The sequence below is a fragment of the Channa argus genome, chromosome 14 (assembly GCF_033026475.1).
Source record: "Channa argus isolate prfri chromosome 14, Channa argus male v1.0, whole genome shotgun sequence".
Lineage (NCBI taxonomy): Eukaryota > Metazoa > Chordata > Actinopteri > Anabantiformes > Channidae > Channa > Channa argus.
The window spans coordinates 13,464,016-13,489,120 of NC_090210.1; the positions used below are offsets into that span (position 1 = coordinate 13,464,016).

Here is a 25,105-nt window from a genome sequence, read left to right on the forward strand (position 1 = left end):
TAGGATCACTGTTTCAGGTCCCTAGAAGTAAGCTTCCAGTTTAATTCCTTTCAGGAGGAGTGTAATGACTCTGGTGGGAGCAACTCAGATGTCATAAAAAATCATGCACTGGCTTCCACGCTCCAGGCTGGGTGGAGGGTCTATTTCTAGTGGCTTTTCAAAAGGATGGAGGGAGTTTTAATGAAGTCACATCTCAGGACAGGAGAATGGATTTTGTGATTCGGCCCACACGGCCTTTCCACAAGAGTAAAACTTCATACAATGTGAGGGTAATAGAATTTCCTATTTGACAAGACAGTTTGATACATTTTATGTGGCTACTAAAAGGTTCAGGGGTCCTAATCATTAGAAACTGAATTTGGGAATCATCATGTCCAGACCTGTTTCACTTCAAACTTCAAATGCAGATCATCTGTGGAAACGCACCTGATCATGAAACCCCAGCAGCTGGACCATTTACAATTTGGGTGCAAAAGTTTGCATCCTCTTATTTTGAAATGGCAAAAAAAATAATACTTTTTTTAAAATTTATCAACATAATATTCAATGCACATTCAGCACGTGGAAATGTTCTTTGTTTAAAATTAAAGCTAGTTTTTAGTAAATTATTCAAGAGGATGCAAACATTTGCACCAATGCAATTCTAAACTATTTGACTATAGCTTTTTTCATACACTCCTTGACTATTTTTGTTACTTCTGATGCTAAAAGAACATTTGTACTATCTGTAAGTGCATTGTGATAATGTTAGGTTGAGCATTTAGGTTTCCTCCCACTAATAGCCAACCACTCTTTCACTAATTGAGCTCAATCAATCCTGGCATTGTCATCTTGAAATATGTCGGTGCCATCAAAAAAGAAAAAAAAAATCCCTTGATAGATAAATGTGGTCATTCACTGAATTCAGGTAGTCAGCTACTGATTGCATTAATTACATTTGAATGTTTGTATGATTTATTATCAATGAGTTCAAACATGCAAAAGGACTTACCACTGAGGAACTTACATCTACATTAAAATGGAATAGTATTAAAATCCATTCATGTCAAAATTACAAATCTTTCAGAAATAGAGCAGATAAACACCGGATGAATGCATTGGGAGATAGATTATTCTGGCTAGAAATATAAAAAAAATATATTTTGTAATGTTCTTAAAGTAATTTCAAAAGCTGTCACAATACATTATATGCTATTTTCTCCCCCACTAATTTTATTTTTGTATTTGTTTACTATGCTACAACAGGCACCAACTCCCCCTGAGTTTAATACTAACTCTTTAAATGAAATAGAAAGTTGCTACTCTTTTGTTGTGGATCAAGGCTCATTTCCATGGAAGATTGGTTGTGTGCAGTGAAGCACAATTTTCATGGAGAAACTTAAAGGTTGCACTCTCCACCAACCACAAACTCCATAAATGGCCAGAAATAGTATGTGGGTCACTTTTTATTAATAGGTGAGACTGTACCTGATTCAGGTGAAACAGCTCATTATAAAGTTTCAGCTCTCTTCACTTTGAGCCCCGCCAACCTTTCATCATGACTCAAAGCTCGGAACAACCAAACAAACTTCATGCAGAGGTGCCGACAGTGAACTGAACATGCAATTCTCTTTGTCTTTTTTCCCCATGCTCTCACTGCCTTTGTCACCGCATTATTATTATTTTTTATTTATTTGCAAACTCTCTCATTTATTATCTGCCCCCATGAACACCTAAAGCCAATAGGTCTCATTCAAAGCAGAACTCATTTTGTAACACTGACAACACCAGCTTCGTGGCAGTGAAAATAGAAACAGCTTGATTTTAAATTAGCAATATACTGCTGGACTTTTCTTTAAGGTATGAAGAAGATTGGGGTCTGATGAAAGCATATAGTGGGCAAATCATGGAGAACTGCATTCCTGCAGTGCCAACAAGAAAATAAACAGGACCTCACTTCAAGATGAGATCCATTGCTAATTTAACAATGTCTAGCATCTTAGAGCTAACAATTATGTCGCATTTTACACAAAATTACACAAAATTTATTGAACCAATTCTTTTTCTTGGCAGTGTTGACTTCTTTAGACTTCATTACTGCATCCACATGGCAACTACATGGCAATTACAAATAAAACCAATACTGGTCTTTATAAAGAAAATAATACACAAAATGATAAATTTCTCCTATTATTAAATAAATGCAACTTTATACTTGACTAGACCTCAAATGTTTTAGTTGTCCTCTGGCAGCAATCTTACACTACTGTACATTTTTATGTGCCTTGTATTGGGCCACTGTGTTTTTTTTAACAATTTCTAAATAACAATAACTGCACAATTACAGCTATTACAACTTTGTAGTAATGGAAGATGCAAATCTTTCCAAAAGTTTGTTCTTCTGATAAAGGAACAAAAAAGAAATAATAATCAAACAAATAAAATAAAACTTCCATAGGACCCTCCATACTTAGTCTTAGTTTGGTATATAAAAATTATGACCATATTATTTTAAGGAGTGATGCTTCTGAGAATTTTGCCCATGCAGACACTCTTGCCTGGGTGCAATATGTTACAACAATAAAACTAGATGCAATTATTTTTTGTGTCACAGGGCAACAAAACTTATCTACAAACTTCACTCAATCTTACAAAAAACTATACAGATCATACATAGCAAAACATATTTTCTGATCTCATATATCATAGCTCGGATTTTTATTCAGCAACAGTAGAGTGATCAAGTTCTATTTAGTGTATGACAAGCAACAGTATAAGGCGCTTTGGATAAAAGCGCTATATAAGCAGCCATTTATCAAGTACCAAGTTGATTGTAATTAGTTTAGAGATAAATTGAGGACACTGGAGTGCTTGTTAGATGGCGAAAGTTGATATTTCTAAGTAAGAATGTGAGAATTTCTTTTTGAGACCTAGGTAAGTCAGGTAACCACGATCTTACATGGTTTGGGCATTGTCCAGGGTTGTAAGGACAAGAGATTGTCTGTGTCAGATACCTACTAAAAATACTCAGATTGGCTGTTAAAGTTTGCAGGAGGCATGACATGGCATAACACAAAAAGTACAATGCTGGTCCAACTGTTTTGGACATTTGTATTTCTACATGCACTGCAGCTCCTCCTGTCTAGAGAAGTTTAGGGTTGCAGTACATATACACAAATAGCTCAAAAGTAAGACGGATTAAGTTGAACTTGCTTCATGGTTAAATGCACTGAAGTCTACTAAGTGCTGGACAAAATGTCACTTACATTTGTCAGGAACTAATTATAATGTAGACTATTTAGTTCTTATGAATAATTTGGAAAGAAAAAACCAATGAAGAAGAAAGTGAGGCCCAGTTTTAGATTTAATTAATTAAATTTCATTCAGATTTAATTAACATGTTATATTACATATAACATGAAACCACATGTACAGTTAAACATTTGCATTGACTCTTCTGTATCCAGAAAATGCCTGATTTTACAGGATCTCCTCTCATCACAGCTGCACTGATGTGAAATGTTTGGCAAATAAATCCACCCAGCCGGCCACTGGACTCTTTCTATCTGACATCTAATAACATCCAGGTGTAATTTTCCAACATGCTGCCAGGAAGAACATCCATGGGAAATTCCTGCATATGTAGAGTTTTTTTTTTTTTACCTTCTTTTTCTATTAAAATAGGCCTCTGCTTCAGCGAAATCAAGTGCACCGCTGCAGGTGCAATCAGCGCTGTGCTAAAACCTTTTAATTAACACCATCTATCATCATTAACCAAATAGTCAGCCACCAGTCTCACCATTAACTCTTAGAGAGCGAGGCAAGGAGAAAAGTAAATGATGCACCGCTCTTCTTTGCTTTCCGGCCCGTCGCCGTCAGCTCTGCCTCCCCGTGCTCAGTCACTGTAGAGTGCTCAGAAAACACATCAGTCTAAATCAGCCCCAGTTAATCAGTGTGCAGCTACTGGCTGCCGTCCTGTGACTCGCTGGACTAAATACTAAACTAAAACTAATGCCCACTGATGCATGTGATAGCTGCAGACTAATTGTTATAGTTTGGCGCATTTAAATGAAATTGACCTTTAATTTAGGATATTTGTCATGGAACTGCTGCTAGAAATAGAACAGCTATATTTGTGCAAAGCATTGCAGTTGAAATGACTTTGGACTTTTTGTTTCATTTAAATCTTGTAAAAGTTTTGGAATGCAATGATAAGTTCACTGAAAGAAAAGATTTGTTTGACCAACTTATTTAGATTATGTGAATTGGTAACGCACATAATATTTTTTTAACGTTTTTTCAAATGAAGAAAAAATTTATAGTTTTAATGAAATTGACTTCAATTGCATTTTTCTGCAAGTCAGTTACCTACAATTTTCCCTTTTCTATACGCCTCAGTAAAGCACTTTGATTTGCATTATTCTGTACAAATGGTGCTATATAAAATTAGATACTTTTCTAATTGTTAAGTATAAGGTTGGCTAAAAAAAAGATAAATCAAATTTCTCTTTTTACTAGTTTATTAATACGCAATTATGTTCACTAATCAGAATAATTCCACTGTTCTCTGCTAGTTGGTGGCTTTGGATCTAGATTTGTAAAGTTATGTTAAGACACACCATTATGATGTAAATGTATTCAACTTTATAAAAATCATAGCAAAGCATACACTGAGATGAACAATTATTATGAATTATGACTATTATTATGAATCTCTTATTATATTTCAATTTTAAAAAAGCTGCACAAGGACAATGCCAGAATACTATTAAAAAGAAACTCTTAAAATGGTTTGTTATGAAATAAAATATTATTTTTTACATTTTATGAATCTTTCTGCCACAATCATTTGCAGTTAGCTAACTTTCGCTGACTTGTTTCTTTTGTAATTATTTTATAAGCATATTCATTTCAATAGAGCAGGGCTTAACCTAGATGCATGTTAAACATTTCATATATACAGATAGAAAAGAGAGGATCAAGATAAAAACTTATATATAATGCAGTACTGATATTACTGATACTTTGTTTTATTACTATTTACTACATGAATAATAATGATAATAATCTAAGTGGAAGCGGATGTGAGCCGACTAATGGCTACACACCACAGAGCAACAAACAGAGGGCGTGAGAAAGTAAAGGTTAATGTAGCACTTGCTTGTGTTCTCAGTCTGTTTGTTTTTTACCGAGGTTTTTGCTTACAGCTCCAAGCTGTACCCCGAGACCCACTTTCTCCGAGTTGCCCTGCTTTCATGAAAGAACAATGTGGCCGGAGTTAATGATATCTTGTTCAAACTGCACCGGGGCTGTGGCCAGACTTCAGACATTAATTGGTGCACTATGTGAGAATGAACCTCCTAATGAAGCGCTGGGTTGACCATATGCTCCCGCGGCCATTTCTTCTGAGGGAAGCTTTGTCATGGTTTGTTCTCAATGGTTACAAATCTGAGCTCACTGTTGAAGACTAATGTGCAATACACCAATATAAACTAATTATGTTTATCGCTGGTGCTACTGTGGTAGCATCTGAATGACCCTATGTATATTTAGTGTGTATTATTAAGAGACTGGTCTGTTGTATGTCTACTGTTGTAGCCACAATGCTGTCAACAACATAATTACAGTCTAGTTTTGTTATACAATGGACCACAAAGACACTGTTAGAGCAGCCAGTGTAAAACTGAGACAATGCACCTCCCTCTGCAAATCTTCCACTGTGTGTGTGTGTGTGTGTGTGTGTGTGTGTGTGTGTGTGTGTGTGTGTGTGTGTAAGAGCACTCATGGGAAAACAGTGTGTCTCTGCTGGTATTTTGTTTGGAGAGAATTCATACATAATGTGCAAATATTGAACGCCCCTTGTTTTGCCAGCACATTTATGCAGATGAGGTGGATCTGTACTTTTCTGCTGCTATTTGCATAATCTTCATACACCTTGGGGTTTTGGCGATGGCAGGAGTGAAGTGATGAAATGATTATCAGCCACTTGTAATGGATGGATGTCTTACAGACTTCTGTCACTGTCGTGTCTTGACCAGTTATACAGAAATGAGGTCTTTGCTACTGAATGGGATTTTTCTGGACAGGTAAAGAGCAGGGTGCACTAGAAGTGTTGAAATTTGAATTCAGCCCACAAAGTCTCACAGGCTGGTGTGACCAGCAGCAGTGAGGTGACAGAGATCCCTTAAAGGATGAGTGTGTCAGACTTGGTGTGAGAAATCCAATTTAAAAATAAAGAAAACATTAAACTAATCTTACTTATTTTTTATTACACACCGTTTGAGATTTTTCTATCTAACATGAAACAAATGCAACATGAGCAAACACATAAAAAAAAGATTTATGTGATGTTATTAAATGCAAAAAACTATCAAACTGAAAACCAAAGTTATTTCTTAGTCTCTGGGAATTTACATGTCCACAGTAAGAGACCCTATCCACAAATGGAGAAGATGTGGAACTAAACATGGCTGACCTTCCAAAATTAGTCCATGGAAACAACTGATTGTAGGAAATTACAAAAGATCCAAAATAAAACATCCGAGAAAGTGCAGGTCTCTCTCACTTCAATAAAAGTACATTTTAGCTTTCAGAAGAATCTTCTATGAACTGTTTGGTTTGCACCAGATGTAACAGGACCCCTGTCTTCCAAAAACAAACATTTCACATAAACAGCACTGCTCATGGGGGTGGTAGTGTGAACGTGTGGGAATGCTTTGCTAGAACTAGTTGAGTAGTTCAGTTCAGGGGTTGATTCATTTGAAATACATTTATCATTTGAAATGCATTGAGTTTTCACTCAGGTATAGCTTTTTACATTGTGCAATATATGGCTACGTTGTCATGGCATTTTGTTGACACGAAGCAAAGAGAACTGGCAACATTTAAAAATTGAGTATACTGATATGTTTTCATTATAGTTAACACTTGGGATGGGCCATATATACTATAGTAGCAGAACCATGTACACGATACACGATAAATACCAATAACAAATGTCCTGCACATGCATAGGTGGTGCCAATGTGTTCTGTTGTGCTGTTGCTATTTGGAGGGTTTAATGATGGAGAGGAAGAAAAACATTCAACTCAAAGAAACTAAATTGATAACGAAATGTCCTCTATCAATGTTAACCACCTGGTTGCATTTGGTAAGATAGTACAACACAGAAAAATGGCTGAGGTTTTACTTACAGCAAAAACAGAAGATAAGAGTTTGAGACTTTGTACTAATATTAGATGATGCAAAGAAAGGCCAATGGGGAAAAAAAGTCCCTTTTAATCCTTTTTAGTAAGCTAAAAGAGTAAACAAGCATTACCAAGAAAAGCGAGCGAGATGCAACACTGACCTCATTTGCACACACCATTCATGTATTAGCTACTGTATAAAAGATCAAAACAGGTGTTCAGCTGCAAACTACTTTTGGAGCTTGTGCAGGTGAACTTTTGTCCACCTTGGTAAAGGAATACTTCATGTTTTGCTCTTTATAAAGTCTCTCTTCTTCTATACAAGTAGCACCTTTAACCTCCTTTTTACTCTGGCATCTTTTTTGTGAGTCTCTATGTACCATATTAGACTCTCCTGTGTAAGAGAGAGCTAAACGGAGTGTGTATTCATCTTTAAATGTATTCCTAATTTCAGGGAGTTCAGCCACTGGAAGGTGAACAGCCTGGCCACAGAGAAGAGAGATTTCCTCAAAGCTCCATTGCCCTTAGCGCCAGAGTTCCTACGCAACCTGCGGCTACTGGGGCGACGACCAACCCTGCAGCAAATCAACGAAAACCTCATCAAGAAGTATGGGACCCACTTCCTAGTTTCCGCTACCCTGGGAGGTAAGCGAGGACTGCAGATGACACACTCGCCTTTATTCTCGGGTTAGAAAGTGTCGGGACACACCAAAAATAGAGGAGCTACTCATTTTGTTTCTCAGAGGGGCTTGTGTTAGAGTAGTTCTGCACGAGTATAGGATTTTTTTTTTGTAAGGAAATATGTCAAGTGGAAAGCAACAATTGCAACGATACCACACATTGCACCTGCAGCATTCACCCAAGGTTGTTTTTGCCAGTAATTCCCCCCCTGATGAACACTGTGCACAGCTGCATGAGCCTTACAAAGCAGAAGAGGGATTAAATTGACCCATTTCTTAGCATACGTCTGTCTTTATTGGATTTCCTTTTACCCTCCATCTCAGAGGAGAGAAGTAACTCACAAAACAGATTCGCCAGCAGTATTGATTGCGTGCACCTCATAAAACAAGGCTGAGGCCTGTGTTATGTTCAGTGTGACGGCCTCATGATATTGACACACTGCTGATTCTGGTCATCACAACATAGCAGCACAGATATAAGAGTAAATTTTTACAGTTGGCTGTTTAATATGGGGACTTGTAGGAAATTGATAGCGAGTATAAGCTTGTCTAAGCATGTATTTTGTACAAGTCAGAGGCAGATTTACAAGCCCAGGCTACTTAGATTGGTCAAACCCTGTAATCGACAGCGAATGTATAAAATAGTAGAGGATAGTTATTCACTTATAAGTGCTGTAATGGATATTAAACTATGACAGAACACTGTCATTTGATTCTAAAATTACCTATACATCTTCACCCATCAGTGGTGTCAGATTCTGGATACCACCAATTTGAATACACTCTGTTCACGCAGAAGGCAGATCCTGTTTTCTGACACCAGCAGTCTCCTTCAATCTCTATGATAATATGTGTTAGGACTGTATCCACAGACACCTAACAGGTACCACTTATCACTGGATGTATCCACTGGAGCATGAGCGTGGGAGACGGAGCGGAGATGAATGCAGTGGTAGACCGATAGACTCTATATGTAATTAACAGCCTCGGCTAAATGGGCTGAGCCAGTCTGCATACTGATTAGACTGAGGCTGAATACACACATTGCAGATCCGTATTATTTTTTATTTTTTTCCTTTAGCTCTGCTGTTTTCATCTTGTTCTTTTCAGCTCTCTGAAGTACTACTATTTTGCTCAAATGTTAGTTGGGTTCAAATGAGACAAAAAGATGTGATAGTGTTGGTGAAGCAAAGCAAAGTAACATTTGATTTTTAAAAAGTCACATTTTGTCATTTTCTAGATAGTTTGGCCTCTTCAAGCCAGCTTTTGTGAGGTCATAATTGTTGCATCTACAGTGTAAAATGTGTGTTGTGTAACATTGCTGATTGATAACACCACTACAGTACTTCTTTCATTATGCTGCAATTTCAGTGTCAACATTGAACAGAGGAAAATAAGTAGTAATCTCACACTTAAAAGTGCCAAAAAATTTGTTTTGCTGCCAAGGTTTCCCTATTTAATTCAGTTTTTGTTTTAAGTGCTAAAAGTTAAGTCATTCTCCTAGCTTCATATTTCTCTCTATATGTAAATCTGTTTAACTGCCAATGGTTTTGTGAATGGGACCAGCAGCAACCCCTACAACCACAAATACTTTAGGTAAGAAACATAATTGCAGCCCTATTAAAGTTTCTAATAATATGATGATAAGACATTCAGATTTGACATAAAATGTAGGTAGTATGTTGATACTGAATACTTTAATAAAATGTTCCCAGACCTTTATCACAGTGCACTGCACTGTAACTTTTTATCGTCAGTTTTTTTTAGTCCCAGCACTTGGTTTAGTTTAGAGGAAGCATAGAGAAAAAAGAGATATTGCCTTAATATACTTTTCAACAAAACCACAACCTTTCTTTAAAGTTACCCAAAGTGCTTTTCTGTCCTAAACTAACAACAGGTTGGACTCAGGTACCAAATGCTCTGTGGTGGCACAGTCGTGCATATTGTACACCCACCATCCACCCAAACCACCTTCTTGTGACTTCTTTCCTGTATAGTGCATGAGTCATTCTCAAAACCAGCAGCTGAACATAATCCAGCCAATGATCACATTTCCAACAAAAAACATATTTGTGGTTGCATTTTAACTGCATAGGGAGGTAACTTTAAGGAGACGGAAATGCAGGGTTGGCTACCCTGATGCATTGTTAACAAAAGGTGCATGCAGTGGTCTTTTTTATTACATTACAGTAATTTTTAGTGGTCTATAAATGTAAAAGCTCAAATATAATAAACAGTATATGGAGCACCTTGTACAGTATATGAGCACAGTAACTTATTACATGATGATGTTCTCTCTCTGATCTCTAAATGGCTTTAAAGTCTTGCTTTCTTGGCTCTTGCTCTCATTTTAATACACAAGCAATGATGTGCTTAAAATATACATACATAAAAATTTAGTGAAACACATTCACTAATTTGTGATTTTTATTTTTTATTTTTGGTGAATACAAATAAAAATACAAATTTAATTTAAAAAGCAAAACAAAGTACACACTAGTCAGAGTGTTCCAGTTAATTGTCTGCATCAGTTATCACAAGCATGTTATGAAACACCATCAGGGAGTATATTAAAATACAGCAGCCATTGTCATTTTGTATGGCTTTATAGTTAATGGTTCTATAATTTTGTAATGAAAAGGAGGGACGTGATAACAAAGGACAGCAGGCAAAACACAGGGATACAGTCAAAGAATACACTGCACGTCCAGTGAAATAGCAGTTCTTCCAGCCTGTTGCTTTGACATGGTAAAATGTTGCAATAGAAGTGACCCTTCGGCAAATTTCCCTTTATAAAAACAACTAAGACTGACAGCACGGTACAGAAAAAAGTCAATGAGAGTGAAATAAAATGAAGACAAATAGAAATTCAGTGACTGAAAAGCTGACTTGACGCATTGAATGATTAATGATCCACAGGAGAGGAGTCTTTGACCATTTTCCTGGACAAGCAGAAGCTGAACAAAAAGTCGGAGGGCAGCAACAGCAACAGCTCAGTGGTGTCTCTGGAACTGCTCCATCAGCTGGCAGCGTCTTACTTCACAGATCGTGAGAGCACCCTTCGGCGACTGCACCACCTCCAGATTGCCACCTCTGCTATCAAGGTAGTGTACACATGCACACAGCGAAAATGTCACTTTCACCATATAGCACCAATGCAAATGCACTATTTATTTAATGTATTTATAATTTCAGTTCTGCAGGTCCACAAATCATCAAGACAGACTTGCAGACATTAACACTCCTATAAATCTGTCCTTTTCGGATAGATACGTCTGTGCTGCACCAATAACAAATAGGCATGTTTGTCATGAACACACAGTCTTTTTTAAAGATTATTTTCAAGGTGCATCATTGCTCCAAAGCTGTGGGATGACAGATTATAAGTGTGCGTGAGGACATGACATTTATTTATTTTTTTTAAATGGCAGGCTGGATTAAAAGCAGAAAATATGCACTGTAGCCCACAGAGCCACTAAAGCATAGCAAATGTCAAGATTTTTAAGAGTCCCAGTGGGAGAAGTGCATAAATGCATAATGTATTCTGCTGTATGCCGCCTGGATTGGGCCACAGGTCATACAAAGTGGCTTTGGATAGTGTTCTTCACTTATTGCACATTGTATTGCATTGTACAATTCTCTAAAACTAATACAGAAATTTGCATTTTACCCGATTAAGCTACACACTATTTTATAATGACAAAGTAAAACTTTTAAAAATGTAAAAGAAATTTTAAATAAATTAAAATCAAAAACTCTCAACTTAAACTTTTTCAGACTCTCTTGCTGCTTTATTGTTAAGTTACTGCCACCATTTTTAAAATGAATGGGGGGGGGGGGCATTAGAACAATTCTTCTTATAATGCATTCCACTATGACTCCACCAACCACTTTGACCTCAATAATAAACACATAGAAGTATCACCTTTCTGAAAGTTTCAACCTGAAAACTGAAAAATTATAACATTTCAAAGGTAGAATTCATGGTAGAGCTGCTGTTTCGGATTGCATTAAATGGTACAGGTGGTCCTATTTGTTGTAGGGCCTCACTCTTCACACGGAATGTCAGGACAAAAACCAAGCCATAAAGTCCAAAGAACCCTCCGTGGAACTCTAATATTACATGTAGTGGTGAGGCACAGATCAGGAGAAACCTAAAACCTTTTCTAATGCTTTGAATGTCAATTATTATGAAATGGAAAAAGTCATTGACCATTAGGACTCTTCCTGGTGGTTGCAGGCCAAACTGAGTAACAAGACAAGGAGGACCTTGATGTCAGGGAGGTGATGAGAAACAACATGGACTCTAATAGAGCTTCAGACAGAAGGATCTCTGTAATGCTCCATCAATCAGACCTTTATGGAGTGCTCAGACAGAAGCCACAGCCGGTTTGAATTCTGTCCTCTTGTCCCCAGAGTCTATATAATATTGTTTGGCAATGATTCTATGCTGTAATGAGACAAACTCTTTGAACAGAGCTTAGAGCTATATGATTGGTGGTCACTAGGCCCAGTTTATCATCTTCTAATCTGGTTCAGCATGGTGGTGATTGGAGTTTCTCAGCAGCAAGAACAGGGAAACTGGAGGATGAATCTGCTCCAGAGTGTATGCCACCCGATACTGGAATGATGGTTCACCTTTTTTTTTGCATGACCATGATCCACATTATACAGCCAAACAGTACTGGAGTAGCTTCTGGAAACTTTTCTGATTGTTTTGAGTGGCCCAACCTAAAGTGTGAGCTTAAACTCGACAGAACATTTATGAAGATCCAGAGGTCAGAGAGCTCAGAGCCACTTTTAGCCTTTCTGCAGGAACTTGAGACGATCAGCCAGGAAGAAATGGAATAAACTGACTTAGCCAAGAAGATTTGGAGATGTGATTATTTACATTTAGTCATTTAGCAGACGCTTTTATCCAAAGCGACTTACAAGTGAGGTACAAGGCAAGCAAAAATCTAAGTCAAGGAGAAAACATCAAAGCAAAGTCCTATCAGAATAGTGTTCACAGTTCACGAGATGCAAGTGCAAAAGAGCAGAAAGGTTTTTTTTTTTTTTTTTTAGATTTTAGATTTAAGTGCATAGGAAGATGCAGAAGAGTTTTTTATTTTTTTTTATTGGGAGAGAGTCAGCTGAGCGTGCAGCGTTTGGTAGCTCGTTCCACCATCGTGGGATCATTGCGCTAAACAGTTTTGCTTGGTGTCTTCTATGCGGTGCTGGGACCACCAGACTCTATTGGCAATGGGGCTTCAATAATGTGCCAATTTAATGGTATTGAATATCTACTTAAATTAAAGTACCTGAAATATTTAAAAACATTTTCAAAGTATGTTTTTACTTTGTTTAAAATGCCGTTTGGACATTTTTTTTCCTATTTTAAAAAACAAAACTTGGAAACGACATGGAAAAATATGCATAAAAGTCTGAATACTTTGTTTGTGCTGTAGGTAGTTTCAGTTAAGTGCTATAACACCTTTATATACACAATACATTTCTTAACCTATACATTTACATTGGGTTTGCTTTCACATGTTGACTCACCAGTAATTGCAAATTGCATAGTTTTATTGAAAATTCATTGAAATAACAAAGAAAAACACATCCTATTAGCCTGGTTTTACCTTGTTTAAATGTATTTCTTTCCCTGATGAGTGGAGGCAAAGTGTAACCAAGCAACAATTTTTTTCAAATCAGAGCAGGTCTGTTGGCTTTCATATGATAACAGCAGGTGTGGGGGTGGGTGGGTGGATAGACCGTGCTTTAATGCTTCGACTTAAATGACTGAAATGAGTAATTTGCTAAGTGTAAACTTTGTTTGCACCGTGACTAAGGTAGTTTATTTCCTAAGAGCCTTGCCAGAAAAAAGGCATTTTCCCAAAAAGCCTTGAATGGGCTGTACATGAAAAAAAAAACAAAAACCACTAAAGACCCTGTGGACTCGTCGCAAATTGCTTTTACTTAGAAAGAAAAGTTTGATTATTAGGAGAACACAAAATTCAATTTTCATTATGGTGAGACTTTGTTATGAAAATGTTGTGCAACATTTGAGTGAGCACCTAGACAAACTTTACTCCAGTTCAAGTTGTTGTAGTATCAAGGCAAAGCACCACTTTTTATTCTTTTAGCAGTATATATATATATATATAAACAATATGAAAAGCTGCTTGGTTAAAAATATTTGTATCTATAGGGAGAAGCCACTAAGTTATTGCATTAACAACCTTTTGCAAAAAAAAATTGCTTTAGCAGATAAATAATTTGCAGCCATTAAAATCTTTTAATTTCACATCACTTAGTCTGTTTTGAAATGAAATGCACTTTGTAGAAATTCAGCTGCACACTGCTTCTCATGCCTATTTAACAGCATGGTTTTGATCAAAATATTGACATCAGTTCTCTGGCAGTTTGTCATGTTTGCCAAAGTAAAGGCTAATTATGCATAGTATTGAATGAATTTAGGTTGAAAACATTTTGTATGTAAACGGTCTCCTCTTTGTCCGGTGTAAGTGCTGAAGCTGCCAATGATGCTTCTCAAGTAGACCACGGTTATGTTTCCCTTCCACTGCAGGCAATAAAGATGAACATAAATGATGTATAACGTTAGCTATGATGTAATATAAATGACTGTTATGGTGAAAATAGTGGCTGTCAACACAACAGTTGCAGCTGGCTGTTAGACAAGAGAGAGAAAAGTAGGAGGGACTTGGCAGAACTTTTAAAGGTCAGTCTCCAGGTGTCAGGCATCTCATGACGATTAGTCCAGATTAGTCCAATCCAGCATACCTGCAAGACACAACAAACAGTGGAGCTTTAATACATAATGCTGGTCACCCCAAAAATTTAATTGGCCACCCACTGCCAGAGTGACCAGGTGCCAGGCCAGGCTATCTCAGCTGGTAGAGCATGAGCCTTTTAATCTCAGGGTTGTGGGTTCAAGCCCCAAATTGGGTTGAGATTGTAGTTATGGAGATTTCCCCACTGTGGGATGAATCTTATCTTAGGTACCTGCTATAGAACCTTCAGCACAGAATGGACCAAATATGTTACTGAAATTAATAACTCTCAGTTTAAAAAAATAAAATTATATATATATATATATATAATATTTTATTATGTACAGTGTGAAAGGTGTTTTTATATATTTTGTAACATATGAATTCTGTAGCTGTTGCACTCATGCAGATTATCTCTCCAAGGGATGGATTTTTACCTTTTTAACTGTTTACTATTATATGCTGCTTGGCCAAAGAAATTGTCACACATGGTAAGATTTTGTTGGACTGCCTTTAGTTTTCATCACGCATGCATTTCCTGCGGTATCATTTCGATAACCCTATGTGATGTCTCAAACTTTTTTCTGTTTAGAGTTGTATTAATGTTTTCACAGGGGTTAAGGTGGCCAACCCAGGTGTGAAAATTATGTCCTTTGCTCTCTGAACCACTCTTTCACAATTTGAGACCATTGAACCCTTGCAATGCCATCTTAAAATATACCTGTGGCATAGGGGAAGAAAAAACTGATGGAAAAACCGGGTCATTCAGTATATGCAGGTAGTCAGTCATTGCACCAGTTAGGGTTAGGGTAAGATTTTTGCCAGCTCAGACATTGTTCACTGCAGTAATTTCCAGGAGAAGAATCTTACCTATGTACTTAGTTGACTTCAGGTGGTGACGTTTTGGCCAGACAGTGCATATTTATTACTATTTGGTGCTAAAAAAATGGCAACAACACAAATTTATAATAACATTCATATAACACACCCAAAAAATGTTTTATGGTATTGATTTAAAGTTTCACTACTGTGACATCACTACAGTATGTGTTGTTACTGTGCTTAAATTTGATATCATTCCAGGAATCATCAAGCACTGGAGATCTTTTGAACCTAAAATAAGCTTCACTCGAGTGTCTTTCAGCTACATGCATGGTCCGATATGTCATCCCCAATCTCCACTGTGTAGTTTGAACACTCCCGGAAATGCATCATGGGATATTCCCTGTATAGCCACTCTACTTTTCCTCAACTTGCTGCTGAGTCTGAGTAACACCGACTGTCAGCAGCAAGGACACAGAAATCACTTCTCCAAACTGTTTTAAAGAGTAGAAAGTCCTCCCACTTGTTCGCCTCATTTTTCTAGCAGTTTTATGATGGGTAAAGCTTCAGTAAAAAGTAACTTTTAAATGGGGAGAACCAGGTGCAGCGGCATAATGAAAAGCAGGGAACTGATGCTGCCACGGAGGCTTCGTATCCCCGTGAAGAAACTGACTTATCATAGCTTCATGCTCAGGAGACTCACAGTGAAAGGGAGAATGCTGCTGTTTGCAGGTGAAAACATGTCATCCCAACCACAAAAAATGTGTATATTTTCAGTTGAGCAAGCAGGAGTGTGAGGAATTCATTGTGTTTAAATGTAGCTTCTATAGTTTTTTGCAGTCAAGGACAATTTAGCATAAGTTCAAAGAGACTGAAAACACGAGAATATATAGAAAGTCAGAGCATTGTCATCTTGATGCTTCATGCCGAAAAAGCAGCATTTTCAACACAGTTTAAAGTGGACAAACGTTTCTTTTGGACAAATTGGATTGTTGGGGCTATTCTAAATGGCAAAGTAATGTTTCCGGTCAAAAGTATTTATGTATTGTATTTTTAAAAAGCTTAATTATTTTAATCCTAAACAAATAGGTGGACCTCAGTAAAGTTATTAAAACTTAAATTTTCTCTATTGCCCTCAGAAGTCATTATCCTAGTGGTCAGATAAGGACATTTATGGGTCGAAAATATTAAAATTAAATACAAGTGTAAAGAATAGGTGTGAAGACATCTTAATTGTCAAATTATAAGAACATTCTCATTTTATATCAGTTTAAAAGACTCATGAGCTTTAAGCTGGAGGCGGTACAGTACAGTATTTGCATAGGAATTATGATGTGCAGAAGTCAAAATAAGATTCAGTCTTCTTTGCAAACAGTTCACATAGATGTTGGACACAAAGTTAGATGGATTTCCAGCTTTGGCATTATTTTCTAGCCTGAAATTTAATCTAATTTTTAAGAAATTTAAAGCCAAAATATAAGCTTTTTGATTGTTTTAGAAGAAATAGGCCACAAATGTCATCTTATTGAGGAGAGGTGCTTTTGAAGCCTCTAATGAAGGCAGACTCACACAATACTATCACTATCACTACAATTATGGCTGCCCATGCAATGCTATTTTGAGAGAATTAAATATACTAAATCGGTTTAAGCTTAAATGAGCGAGGCACAAATCCATCCTCTGGAGGTTATACAATCCCTCCAGGATTGTAATGTATATTCATGTATATTCTTCCATGTTCTGGGCCTCTCCGAGCCTCTCCAACCACTTGGGCATGACCAGAAAGCCTCAAAGGAAGCTGTCTAGTGGCCATCTGGCCCAAACCACCACAACTTTCTTTCAATGTGTTTCTGTTAGTGGGTCTATAGTCACATACAGCAGTGCATTAAAGATTTTCTGTATTTCTGCATAAATATGACTTAAAAACTGTCATATTGCATTATATTTTGATTCATGTCCTATAGGAACCACAATCAACAACAGAGACCAAAAAAGAATGATCAAATCCTAAATTGTTGTATGTTGCAAAAAGCCCATGTATTCAGTAATTAGTGTGACCCACTTTTTACTTTGTAACTAAATGTAACTGGTAACTGTTTATCAGCCCTGCACATTGGCTTGGGTGGATTTTAGCCAATTCCTCCTCACAGAACAGCGTTAACTCTGAGATGTTTGTAGGCTGCTTCGGGTCCGTACACAGCATTCCTACTGGAATACAATACAATACAATGCTTAACCCTTCTTTGGTAGAACTCTGTTCAGGTATTGTAAAGAATGTTAGTGTCAAGCTGCACAATTCTCTTTTTGTTGAGCTCCAGTTCCAAGATGGACACTTTTATTTTAACATAACCATACAACCATAATTTGGTTGTAAAACTCATAGCTCCAGAGCTTACAAAGCAGGCCAAAATCCTGATATTTTACTATGTTTTAGAGATGGGATAATGGGCTTCATTCTTTTAACACTACCACGTTCAATGTTCTCCTGATGGTAGACCCATTAACATTGATTAGTCACTGCAATACAGGCTTTTCTAAATGTTTTGCTGGGGTTCCTTGTGACGTCCTGGAATGTTACACATCTTGCTCTTGGTGTGATCTTTGTTGGTCGCCTACACCTTCCTCTAAGGTCTTTAGAAATCTCTTTTGTTCGGGCCTTTAGACGCTTGAGTGGTTGAGAACAGACTTTGATAAGAAGGAGGTCCTGATTTATTTAATTTAATAGTAAGTAATAAGTGGACTCCCACACTCACACCTGCTTGTCGTCCCATTGAACAAAACACCTGACATTAACTTCTATCATTTTATCATTTCACATACTTTTGCCACAAAAATGTTTAGGATTGGTTAATTTTCCACAGTAGATAAAGGAATCTTTCTACTTTTTAAGTCTTATGTTTAATTTGGATTCAAATTATCTAGTTTTAGGGCTTCTGTGAAAGTTGGATCACATTGTAGGTCATTTATGCAGAAATATAGAAAATTCAAAAAGGGTTATACAATGATGAAGGAACATTTGTATTAGTTAAATGTACATAAATATTGTATTGATTTTTAATTAATATTTTACAGATTTTGTCTTTTAATGTAAGCAGATACAAACTTTGTTACTCAACTGTATGAAGTGATATTAGGGTATTCAATGTCACACAAATGATGGACATTACTAATTCTTATCGGTTTTCATTATTTGATACGACATTCAAAGGAAAAATCTGGAGACTATAAATACACAAATTGATTGGTTTCTCTGCCCATGAATAGATCATCTTTTCTCCTTATAGACCAGTAAGCAGATAAATAGTTCCATTGTTTCGCAACTGCCTGCACCCAGAGATTTCACACACGTGTCTGCACAGAGAAACACACACACACTTGCATTTCAAACACACAACTTGCAGTAGAGCATCATCTACATGTTTCTGCTAAATGAGGATCTCTGGTATGCAAACCACCTGCCGCACCATGTTTTGCCAGACTGACTCATCACCCAAGAGGAAGCGACACTGAGTGGGATGTACTTGACCTGTGTCCATGTACGCCTCTGGGCTCTGTGTCGCTGCAGCACAGAGTAGGAGGTAGAAGTGAAAAGTGAAATAACATTATCTTTATCACTGGAAATAAAGTGAAGGATCCTCAATCACACATCCAGTTTAGACTAGAGTTCTGTGAAAAAAGAAGATCTATAGATACATATCTATGTATATCTAGCTCTCTCTTTCTCTCTCTCATATACATACTTATAGTAACATCTGTGTGAAATCTGCTGTTTCAAATGAGAGAGGAACTCTGTGTGGTGTAAAGAATGTAAGAGCCAGGATCAGCAAGGACACTGAACAGGCGCTTCCATATTGTAAAAAATAAATGTTGTAGTAAATCCAGTTAGTGCAAACAGTTTTTATTGACCAATATTTTTTATTTTTTTTTTATGACGACGACATGTTGTACTCTGAAACTGATGGGTGAACTTTGTAGCGTGTACTCTGCCGTCCGTCCGATGACAGCTGATAACCCATTAATATAATGGATTAATTGAGGTTTTAGTCTTGTAAAAACTAATAATTAAACTGTTACTGTAACTGTTACACAGCTTAGATGCTGGAGATACGAAACAAATAGTTAAATTGTAATTTGAGCATGTTTCATTAACTCAAACATGATAAATAATTACGGTCTATTATAAATGATAAACTGTCTGCTTACATAGCACTTTTATCCAAAGCACCTTACAATGTCAATTCTTATTAACACACACACACACAAACACACACACACACACACACACACACACACACACACACCAGCAAACACCAACCACAGCTGTCTTGCAAAGTGCTCACCCGACCAAATTAGAACAACTTGGGGGTCAATGTCTTGCCAAGAACATAATGTGGCTTGATTTTAAAAACTGCAGATAACTGTTTCCCCCCCTTAAGAACCACAGCATTATTGTCTGCAGATACTGAGAACAGTAACCTTTGTGTTCTACTTTACCACACTGTGTTGTACATTGCTTTGCATTTTGCTGATATGTAAAACTCCCGTAAATCCTTAATCGCCCGGCTAGTCCAGGATAAATATTAAAAACATTTAAATTTACAAAAATGTCAAATGTCAAGTCAGATTCCAGACTCGTACTTGGTATCTGTCAAGTCCAAGACATAAGTATGTGTACTTAGCACAATAGCTTTATGTTACTTATTGTGACACACCTCATATTTCCGAGAGCTTCTTGATTTAAATACTTGATTTAAGATATGGTTTCAAAAATAATAGGTTAAACTAAAATTTTTGGCATGATATAAATTAAACTGATACCGGGGAGAATGCAACTTCTAAAACTGACAAGGTAAACTTTACAGGATCCCATCATGTCTCCTAAAAATTATATTTCTATACAACTAAACTGCAAACTCGATTACGTTTTTTTCTAGCAAATGGCTTAACAATTATGTTCTGATGCAACACATACGGTACTTTTTTAAAGGAAATTTGCCCGGACACAGTTGCACAGTTTAACACGATAAGACATGTTTCGTATCATACAAAACACATTTACATTTACAAGTACGTAAACACAACCAGAAAAATTATTTAATATTGCTATAGTAACACAAACTGGACATTGTACTGCAGAATTGCACATTACAGCAGAAAACGAAACCAGATATATTACTGCAAAATCTGATATTTGGGCTGACAAGAATATACTATCTGGTAACATTTTATGAATATGTTTGGTATTAACGTATTTGCAACTTGCCATAACATTATATGATGACATATTCTCGGTAACATATTCTAGGAAACGTAATGTGGTTACAATCACGTTCTTCTGCAAAATACATTCCTGTACAACAAACTGCAAACGCAATTTTTAGGGGACAGCGTTGCAGGGATTCTCAGCTCTGGACCTTGAGTGCCACTGTCCTGTTTTCCAATCATTCCTGGAAGAGACCACTTTGCCCTCGCCAGCAACACTCTCATTTAAGATGGTGTCTTCCAGCTTCTGACTAACACCTGATCTAGGTGTTCAGCAGTCAGTAAGGATATTTAGAAAAACAAGCAGGGCATTGGCACTTGAGATCCAGATTTCAATACTCCTGCTGTAGAGTGAAAATGTGTCAATCTGCTGGATTTTCTGGCAATACATCAACACACAATCCAGATGAAACTGTGCAGCGGTGATACAGGATGCATCTTGAAGCATCTTCTTTCACACTAGCTGCAACTGAAGCATCTTCTTTCAAACTAGCTGCAACTGTTACATTCAGAAGTGAGTTTTATCACTGCCTATACACAATAAAAATCACTGGGTAAAACCTGTACAGTATGATTTTGAAGTGTTATTGTAAGCTTTTAATCAGGCAGTAATTTAGTGTTTATCACAGCAAATGGACTGTGTTGTGGGTAGCATTTGTGGACTGTATTCCATTCAAACAAATCGGATTTTTCAAAAACATGAAAGCCATTCTACAGTTTCCTCTGTTATTATTATTATTATTATATTATTATTATTAAAGCAGCACATTATCTGTGACCAGGATCTTGCCTTAAACGATAACTGAAAATCCTATTCTTTTACTTTTTGCCTTTATCTCTTGCTAATCCATCTTTTGTATTGTTTGTATCATTTTCTTTTGACAATTGATGCAATCTTAGTGTAGGGCAGAATATGAAAATGTGAGGAGCAAGGCTGCTTTAAGGACGGCACATTCACACAGGCCGCATCATTTGCCAAATAGCGTGATTTAGCTGGAGAATGGTTTCGCCAGAGGCCATATCCTTCTTCATATGCTAATTGTTCTATCTTGGCTGCTCACTCTAAAAATTAACTATTTGTATACTTGAATCCCTGTATTCTTCTTCTGTGTTCCTCTTAAACAAACCCTCCCTCAATTTGCAGTGCTACAGCATCCTACACACCTGAATCCAGGCATGTGAGGAATATCGGCACATTACTTGCTATTAGTTAGCTATTTGAGACATAGAATAAATGTGACTTTGACTTTCTGAGGGTGCTTCCCTTAAATCAAAGTTTGAGACATGGCTTGGTCTTTTCAGCAGTTCAAATGACTTGGTGACAGAGCATGAATTGGATGTTTGGTTTCTATGGTTACCTGCAGATAGTGTACCATACAAACAGATGTTAAATACAACCTCCCAAAAAGGCCAACAACAGCGAGTGCCCAAAAATTTACGCAAAAAACAGACGTAAAAAAAACCCACTTGTTCCTTAGTGCAGTTTCAGATCAAATAAATATTGAAAATGCTCAACACATATCAAGTGTCTAAGCTAGACAGTTTGTGATCTTTTTGAATTGCATTATATCAAATTTTGATTAGTTTCCCATCCCTACTGTGTTCACAACTTATTGCCTTATGTTTTTCCTGTAGCCACGAGGCTGCTGTGATGAAAATGAAACTTTTGGAGAGAACAGACAGACTATATTATCTCCATCTCACCCATCATATTATTCTTTTCATCTTCCTGTTCCCATCCTCTTGTAAATTTGCACAAAATAATGCTGCCTTTCTGAGTTTCTGACCTGTTCAGCAGAGAAGTAAAAGGTTCTGCTTACTGTAAGAGGTATACCATTTAATGTGCCCTTTTCTTTTCTCGCTGATTTTCCTGTTTGAAACTTTAAACCATTTCTCTTTAAAAAAAAAAAACAAAACACCTGGACTTGTTTTCTCCCAGCAAGTTTTACATCTCGCCTTCGCTTCCACTGTTCTTTTTGAGACAGTTGGCACATTGCAGGCAGCTGTGGCTGCAGGTGTTGCATGAAGCAAAGACTGTTGAGTTTTCTTAGTTCTCTTACTGCCTCTACATGCGCTACCTGCTGCAAGATGCGTTTGCAAGACATGGGCGCGCGCATCTTCACTGCTGCTAATGTGGCATTTCAACAAGAGGGTATACAGTAAATAAATCTGTCCTTTTGTTTCCTAGGTAACTGAAACAAGGACGGGCCCTCTAGGCTGCAGTAACTACGACAGCTTGGATTCGGTGAGCTCGGTGTTAGTGCACAGCCCGGAAAATAAGATCCACCTAAAGGGTAAGTCTGGATGACACATATAAATTCACATACACTCATTGCAAATTCATGCACAAACACACTTAAATATACACATGGTCACAGCCCTGAAGAAAAGGTCCTCTCTTTTCTTCAAGCAAACACATTTGAACACACATCTTCAGCGCTTCCACCGCCTCCATCCACCACCCTGCCAACCCTCCGACCTCTTATGTGTAGTAGTTGCCCGGGATGACCCTTTACTTTCCGCTGCAGTAGCTTATATGTCTGTTCTGCCTGGCTGGCTCTCAGTCTCTGGGGTAATCTGTTATCTTACCAGGCTGTAGATGGAACGTGTCTGGCCACACTGACCTCAACCTAACTTCTCAATCTCCACCTGGAAAAACTCAGCGCACCAGTACAGATGACATGCCTTCTTGTTTGATATACTGTAAAACTTTGTTTCTATATTTAATCACCTTTATCAGTGATGTCTGACAGAGCAGCAGTAGTGTGCCTGTGTTGACTCGAATGTGGGTGTTATGAACATCCCACCTACTCTCCCAGTCATGCTCAAAACCTCTTGATAACATGCAGAGACGGACAGTTGCTAAAATATTATATAAACAAAACATAAATCAGCTGTTGAGTAGCAAAAGCAAAATGTCTCACTAATGATATGTCCCTCTAAGATGTCAATATCCACCTCACTGTGGCCCCATATCATTACAGATCCTTGTGGTTAATTTCTGTCTTTGGCACGAAGAACCGTACATCCATTTTTTTCCTGAAAACAATCTGAAACATGAGCTTGTTGACCACAGAACACGACTCTGGTGTCTTTCTGTCCATCTGACATGAGCTCAGGCCCAGAGCATGCAGTGGCACTTCTCCACAGAATTAACGTTTGCCTTCCTTCTTGTGTGATAGAGTTTCTGGTTGCAGTTCTCAACACAGCAGCCGACAGAAGTGACAACAGTTTTCCAAAGTACTCCTGAGTGCATGTGATGACTCATCTTTGCTTGTAAAGGCTGAGCCTTTGGGTATAAAACGAGAATACACCATTCATGATCTTGCCATCTGTTACCAGTTAACCTGTTAACTTTGGAACTTTCCAGAATGATTTTATTTGAATATTTTTTACCCTTTTCAGTCTTTTTTTTTTTTTTTGTCCTCTGTCCCAACACTTTTTAATGTGCAGTCATTAAACTCTAAATTTCCTTGTGAAAACACCCAATTAAAATTGCATTTATTTGACAAGAGTACAAAGACTAGATTGGTTTTAGGAGATTGGGTCTTGCATTAAAAACATTTGACAAACTTTCTGGATATGAGATTTGTAGATTGAAATAATAAGTTTTAATTATATTTCATAGAAATATATTAAAACAAATTACTGACAGGACACTATACATCATAGTATGCACATAACACAGATATTTTATTATATTACTATAATTTACTACATGGATGTTACAGTACCCAGAGAGTGTACTTGGTAGAAATCTGTTTCCACTTTCACATAAAACAGCCTTTCTGTATTGATCAGTATCAAAAAAGCTAAATTAAATTTATCACGGTTCAATGTCGTTAAAAGACATAAAAGGTGGAAACTTAAACCAAATTATGAAATAAATAGGTACAAATCAGTGCTGTTTCATGGTGTTTTCCACCAGCATACTGCTTTCATTTTTAATGCGACCCTGCTCAATAACACAGCACAGCCCCTGCTGCTTTCATGACAGAGAAAGATAATAATCGATGACAAAGTTCCTGTTTAAGCTAATTGCTACTTTGTATACGGAAGGAAATGAAATTGGTTAAATGAGCCACCTGAGGAGACTAAATCTGATGATGTAGAGACACATTTTGTTATGATAGGGATTTTCAAGATGACCTCGGGTTAACGGGAGCTAATACATCTTGGTGAAACTCTGTGATGAGTTTTTAAATGGAATTAGGTGACATGTTCGTGCAGATACACACTTTTTCTCACTTGACTAAATTTTTTTTTTTGAAAAATCACAACTTTTACTGAGTTGCATTTGTGCACTCATTTATTACGATTATATTAGGAGGCTGATGATCTGCTGATCTCAGGTCTCCTGGTGCTCTATTATCCCACACTTGTTGTGACTGTGTTCAGAGCA

At 37.2% G+C, this 25,105-nt stretch overlaps 1 protein-coding gene across 1 annotated transcript in view; it reads left to right on the top strand.

Moving 5' to 3' along the window:
- The window catches only part of brinp2 (bone morphogenetic protein/retinoic acid inducible neural-specific 2), a 203,529-nt gene that overhangs the window by 113,246 nt on the left and 65,178 nt on the right, over nt 1–25,105 (top strand). Inside the window, exons 3-5 of the mRNA XM_067474748.1 lie at nt 7,621–7,811; nt 10,766–10,950; nt 22,892–22,997. Of these exons, the coding sequence (XP_067330849.1) occupies nt 7,621–7,811; nt 10,766–10,950; nt 22,892–22,997 (482 nt within the window). The remainder of the gene's footprint in view (nt 1–7,620; nt 7,812–10,765; nt 10,951–22,891; nt 22,998–25,105) is intronic.